The sequence below is a fragment of the Taurulus bubalis genome (genome assembly GCF_910589615.1).
Source record: "Taurulus bubalis genome assembly, chromosome: 15".
Lineage (NCBI taxonomy): Eukaryota > Metazoa > Chordata > Actinopteri > Perciformes > Cottidae > Taurulus > Taurulus bubalis.
Window position 1 is genome coordinate 5486621 of NC_136603.1, and position 6836 is coordinate 5493456.

Below are 6836 nucleotides of genomic sequence, written 5' to 3' on the forward strand. Positions count from 1 at the left end.
GCTGGCTGTAGCTGAAACTCTCATGAAGGAATATCTCAACTTCTCTGTTGAAATTGTGTTCTGAAGCTTCGACTTCTTCTATTTCTGACTTAACTGGTGTCATATTTCCACGTAAAAAAAAACATGCATTAATTTGAAAGGCAGGAAATCTTCTTTTAACGTCATGGAACTACAGGTAAAAGTTTCTGACATACTGTATTTTTACTTGGAACTATTCTCATAACAATGACAAGCATCTGTGAACACATCGTCCTTCACAGACAAACACTTTAAGCTCATACAATGATCATATTACAGACTTTTACAACCAGCCACTATTCCATATGAGCCATAAACTGCACATATGAACAGTGATGTCTGCCTTAAAGCTGGACTGTCAACAATAACAACATGAATACATGAAGCAAGTAACACAGACAAACTATTAAGGTTATCCCACTGGAGTGAGCACTAACTGCAAGTTGAATAACACAATACATAAGGTTATGGAAAAGTACTTCATTTTTTTAAGACTATTACACAAAGTGTGCTGATCCAGATGATTCAGTCCAATGACTTCAGGGAGTTTCAACAATGGTGTTGTCACAGTTACGTTTATTTAAACCACTGTTTGAGTTACACTGTGGCTTCAGGGGGTTTCTGATCACAAACTGCTGCACCAGGCTGATATGAAAATGAACTGAGTTGTTTTCCCCACACACACCTTAAACAAGAGTCTGTCTCTCAGTTGCCTGATGATTCTTTGACGCTGTGTTTATCTTTCTAATGAATCATATGTTAATGATCCATTTGGTGACATTAGCAGAGCATTGCCCAGTCCAGTGAGTTTAAAAGTGAGAGAAGGAGCCGCCTGACAATCAGACCGAGGAGCAACGAGGAACCAGAACACATCTGTGGTGAGCTTCTCCTTCTCTTCACTGAAGTCTGTTAGGCTCATGATTACATTCTACTCTATTAACTACTTCAAACTAATCAACACGTTATATCTTATTTAATCTGTACGATAACTAAATCCTAATAAAACATGTAGTCTTGTTGTGACTCCCGGACGTGACTGTCCCGGTGAAGAAATAGTCCAGCAAATATTCAAAGTGAGTACTGTCACATCTGCAGGTCATATTCCAGCTGAGCAGCACTAAGACGGAGAGAGTCATGCATCTAACTGTGGTAACAGCTGTCCTGCTGTCGGTGGGCATCCTGAACTCTGTCACAGCCATATGGGACAGTAAGTACCACTCCGTCACCAACACGTTATTGAACTAAAACCCAAGACACTTGGTGAGTAAAGCTCTTGTCTTCCCACAGCTGAAGAACTTCAGTTAAAATGTGCTGAATTTAAAGATGTTCCTTGTGGTGACGGATGGAGCCGCATTGATGACGAATGCTGTGCTAAATTCTTCCAGACTCCAAAATCCTTCGATGAAGCACGGGTGAAGCAAACACACATTTTATGACACACATTAGACACATATACTAATTCTAATGAATCTATCCTTATCGGTTGTATGTGATGATAAAGTGCTGGTGAAGACTCACACTCCCATTTCTGTTGATTTCAGGAACACTGCAACAGCTTAGATAGCGACCTGGTGGCAATGCATACTGAAGAAGAGTTGTGGAACGCCGTTTGTATCAGTCGCCGTGACAACCATGAATTGAAACCTGTTTGGATTGGAGTCAGAAGATCCGGGGTAAGCAGCGAACGTCTCACTGTGATCAGACGGATTGGAGAATGTGTCACATGTCTTCACTGACCCCCACCTTTGTGTTCATCAGGACGGGTTCAAATTCGCCGATGGATCTGAGGTCAAGGTTGCTAAATGGTACCCTGGTCAGCCAGACAATTTTGATGGACAAGAGAACTGCGTCGAGATGAACCACAAAGGTAAGGAAATAGAGATTGATTCAACTGATGATCACTTATCATGAACGTGCACCTACTCCTGAACAGGTGACCTCCATTAAGTTGAAACGAGCACTTTAAGACAAACAGTGTCCTGCATGGGGTCCTTTGTCTGCCTGCTCAAAGCAGGACATGTGACTAAATGTGTGAACCAACAGGATTATTCAGTTGTAATGCTCACAATGTGTTTGATGAACCACTGAAAGGATGTTTTACACTGAAACTCCTGATGCCACTGAATGTGATGTGTTCTGTCATTTCTTTTCAGACTGGGAATTCTGGAACGATGACAACTGCGCAGATAAGAACGCCTTCATGTGCGCCAAGAAGGTGTGATCATCATCTACTGCTGTTGGCTTTCACATTTTCAATCAGCGTCGACATCGACAGCTGAGCTGCAGGAGGACCAGTCTGTTTCCCGATAACTTGCAAAACACACGCTTCTTAACTTTACTGCAATAAACGCTTCAGCATTCAAGTTCCAGTGTCTTGTTTCATTTATTCACGTTCAGCAATATGAATTCTTCTCTGTTCTGCAAAATATTTCATGGTGACACCATGCTGTGTGAACTCTACATTCATTAAAAGGTGCTAAATTACAAGTTTAGAATTAATTTAGGGATTGCCTCCACACAGCTCTCAACATGGCGACAGCTAAGTCAGGGGCTAGATGCTAACGTTGCTAGCAGCATGAACAGTGCAAACAATGACAACAGTGCTGACAGAGATAAGAGGAGAACGTGATCATGCTCTGCTCAGGTAGACATCACTCATTTACACAGCTGTACACAGCAAAAGATCGGATTTTAATTGTAGCACCTTTCAAAGTAAAAGGATCATCATATTTGATATGTTTCTTTTAATCAATAAAGTCCCGGAAAAGTCCAATTCCAACAATGAATTGATTCTGAAAAATATGTAAATTTCCATGTTCCTACAGTAGCTCAGAACGGACCAAAAGCACTGGCTCTGGAGAGACATTCCTGGTTTGTTTACTCGTTTTAGGGTCAAATTTGACCCATTTTGGCATTTGACAGCAATAAATATTCCCTAAACGTCATTCTTTAAGCCTGAAATTGTATGACTTTTCCTAAAGTGACCCAAAGTAAACAAAAATGTAAATATTTTCCCTATTTTAGGCCCTTTCCTCGAAAATTGCATACCCAAACTAAAAAGGGTGTATCTCTGCAACTACTAGGGCTATTTGAATCATTATGGTGTTATAATAAAAGTTACACCCGTGAGATTTTGTTCAGATGCTTTTTCATGTACCAAACCATGTATTTCACATGTATATTGCTTTTTTTTCTTCTTCATAAAACAAGCTATGATTTACAGTTTTATATAACAATCGCTCAGTCCAAGACATGTTTACTTACTATATATAAAATAATATATACAAAGCATAATACAGCCTTAAAAATTACCACAGCGAGTGTTACAGTAGCGTCCCTCTGACAGAGATACCAGAGCCTGTTGTGTGGGATTACATTAGACCATACTGGTATCATACTGGTAACGTGGAGTAGGCAACCATTTGCACCCTTACCTCCCCTCTTCTCCCCCAAGTCTCTTCCACGCTGCCTTAGTCCCAGGAAGGACGGGGATGTGCTAGCGTGGGACTTTAGTGGCTGATTCCATAAATTGGATCAAATGAGGATTAGGATTAACCACAACCGTGGTGAGATTAGCCCACTAGGGGGCTCTCCATTCACTGTCAGCCCACCTGAACATTTACATCGGAAAAGATGTTCGTAAATCACCTTTTATAGCTCACCGTCTGTCGCTCGAGGTCAGCAGACGTTCCTGAATCCGTTATTAAATCAGATCATGTCACAAAGATGCAAAGAGCAAAACACTTTTTTGGGGGGTAATGTGAAGAACATGCAGACTGTACAGGTATAGGAACATGCTGCAAATGTGTCTATTTATTGGCTTTAAGGCAAGTTAAGTCTTTTAAAAGTGAGCTGTAACACAAGATCACAAGATGCTTCAGTGTATCAATACTTTGCTCCTGGTGGTATATATATATATATATATATATATATATATATATATATATATATATATATATATATATATGTATATATATATAAACATATATATGCTGTATGTTTGCACACCATTCAGCATGTGCAAAGATCAGCTCTTAACTGACTGTAACCGACCAACCACAAGAGGGCAGCAGAAACTGAAGAATCCAAACGTGCAGCCGGTTCATGCTGAGGATATTATGTCACAACGAGTGCAAAGCCTTTGAGTTATTGTCTGCACAGTCAGGACTTAAAAAGTGAGCTACTGCGTTGTCTGGAAAGCAGGAAATAGATCACGTGAATTCGGATTGAAACGTCCATTATCACGTATCTAAGGGGCTTTTGTTTCCTAAACTCCATCACTGATATTGTGACTGACTGTGGCTTTAACTCTCAGGAGGGGACGTTCTTTCATTGTTATTGTTTTGGCATCAGATGTTTGTTTTTTAACAGGCTACTGTATCAACTTCATGTGGACTATACTAGTGTACAGGCCTGGGTGTTGAGAGCCCAAACTCGGAGGCAGACAGGCTTTTCTTGGCATCTACTGACACTTTTAATAGACACATCTGACAGAGAGACGCCGCACTTATTTGCAAAGTATTTAGATTATGAAAGTATCACTAATAAAATATCCATCCATCCTTCCATTTTCAACCGCTTATCCGGGGTCGGGTCCAGCAGGTTCAGCAGTCCGACCCAAGCTTCTCTCTCACCCGCAACACTTTCCAGCTCATTCTGGGGGATCCCGAGGGGTTCCAAGGCCAGCCGGGAGATATAATCCCTCCAGCGTGTCCTTGGTCTTCCCCGAGGTCTCCTACCAGTTGGACGTGCCTGGAAAACCTCTAATGGGAGGCGTCCAGGAGGCATCCTGACTAGATGCCCGAACCACCTAAGCTGACTCCTTCCGACACGGAGGGCCCCAGTTCACGCTATCACAACGGGCTCCAATGCACGCTAACGTAACGGGCTCAAAGCACGCTATCACGACGGGCTCAATGCACGCTATCACGACGGGCCCCAGTGCACGCTATCATGACGGGCCCCAGTGCACGCTATCACGACGGGCCCCAGTGCACGCTATCACGACGGGCTCCTGTGCACGCTATCACGACGGGCCCCAGTGCACGCTATCACGACGGGCTCCTGTGCACGCTATCACGACGGGCCCCAGTGCACGTTATCACGACGGGCCCTAGTGCATGCTATCACAACAGGCTCAATGCACGCTATCACGACGGGTCCTAGTGCACGCTATCACGACGGGCTCCTGTGCACACTATCACGACGGGCCCCAGTGCACGCTATCACGATGGGCCCCAGTGCATGCTATCACGATGGGCCCCAGTGCACGCTATCACGACGGGCCCCAGTGCACGCTATCATGACGGGCCCCAGTGCACTCTATCACGACGGGCTCAATGCATGCTATCACGACAGGCTCAATGCACGTTATCACGACGGGTCCTAGTGCACGCTATCACGACGGGCTCCTGTGCACGCTATCACGACGGGCCCCAGTGCACGCTATCACGACGGGCTCAATGCATGCTATCACGACAGGCTCAATGCACGCTATCACGACGGGTCCTAGTGCACGCTATCACGACGGGCTCCTGTGCACGCTATCACGACGGGCTCCAATGCACGCTATCACGACGGGCTCCAATGCACGCTATCACAACGGGCTCCAATGCACGCTAACGTGAAGGGCTCCAGTGCACGCTATCACAACGGGCTCCAATGCACGCTAACGTGAAGGGCTCCAGTGCACGCTATCACAACGGGCTCCAATGCACGCTAACGTGAAGGGCTCCAGTGCACGCTATCACGATGGGCCCCAGTGCACGCTATCACGATGGGCCCCAGTGCACGCTATCACGACGGGCCCCAGTGCATGCTATCACGACAGGCTCAATGCACGCTATCACGACGGGCTCAATGAACGCTATCACGACGGGCTCCAATGCACGCTATCACGACGGGCTCTAATGCATGCTATCACAATGGGCTCCAATGCACGCTATCACAACGGGCTTCAATGTACGCTAACGTGAAGGGCTCTAGTGCACGCTATCACAACGGGCTCCAATGCACGCTAACGTGAAGGGCTCCAGTGCACGCTATCACGATAGGCCCCAGTGCACGCTATCACGATGGGCCCCAGTGCACGCTATCACGACGGGCCCCAGTGCATGCTATCACGACAGGCTCAATGCACGCTATCACGACGGGCTCCAATGCATGCTATCACAACGGGCTCCAATGCACGCTATCACGACGGGTCCTAGTGCACGCTATCACGACGGGCTCCAATGCACGCTAACGTGAAGGGCTCCAGTGCACGCTATCACAACGGGCTCCAATGCACGCTAACGTGAAGGGCTCCAGTGCACGCTATCACAACGGGCTCCAATGCACGCTAACGTGAAGGGCTCCAGTGCACGCTATCACAACGGGCTCCAATGCACGCTAACGTGAAGGGCTCCAGTGCACGCTATCACGATGGGCCCCAGTGCATGCTATCACGATGGGCCCCAGTGCACGCTATCATGATGGGCTCCAGTGCACGCTATCACAATGGGCTCCAATGCACACTAACGTGAAGGGCTCCAGTGCACGCTATCACGATGGGCCCCAGTGCATGCTATCACGATGGGCCCCAGTGCATGCTATCTCGATGGGCTACAGTGCACGCTATCACGACGGGCCCCAGTGCACGCTATCACGACGGGCTCCAGTGCACGCTATCACGACGGGCTCCAGTGCACGCTATCACGACGGGCTCCAGTGCACGCTATCACGACGGGCCCCAGTGCACGCTATCACGACGGGCTCCAGTGCACGCTATCACGACGGGCTCCAGTGCACGCTATCACGACGGGCCCCAGTGCACGCTA

At 46.7% G+C, this 6836-nt stretch overlaps 1 protein-coding gene across 1 annotated transcript; it reads left to right on the plus strand.

The window, feature by feature from the left end:
• Window positions 1-826: 826 nt before the first annotated feature.
• LOC306748009 (C-type isolectin Sp-CL4-like) lies at window positions 827-2381 on the plus strand. The gene is made up of 6 exons (XM_079231120.1): window positions 827-896; window positions 1114-1225; window positions 1306-1430; window positions 1560-1691; window positions 1777-1885; window positions 2172-2381. The coding sequence occupies exons 2-6, from the start codon at window positions 1153-1155 to the stop codon at window positions 2237-2239; spliced, it is 507 nt and encodes a 168-aa protein (XP_079087246.1). The 5' UTR covers window positions 827-896; window positions 1114-1152; the 3' UTR covers window positions 2240-2381.
• Window positions 2382-6836: the final 4455 nt, after the last annotated feature.

What these genes read in the sequence shown, in the direction of transcription:
- LOC306748009 (XM_079231120.1), top strand. Translation starts at nt 1,153, where the DNA reads ATGCATCTAACTGTGGTAACAGCTGTCCTGCTGTCGGTGGGCATCCTG. An exon ending in TTGGAGTCAGAAGATCCGGG is followed by an intron (nt 1,692 to 1,776) that starts GTAAGCAGCGAA and finishes TGTGTTCATCAG; the next exon opens with GACGGGTTCAAATTCGCCGA. An exon ending in CGTCGAGATGAACCACAAAG is followed by an intron (nt 1,886 to 2,171) that starts GTAAGGAAATAG and finishes ATTTCTTTTCAG; the next exon opens with ACTGGGAATTCTGGAACGAT.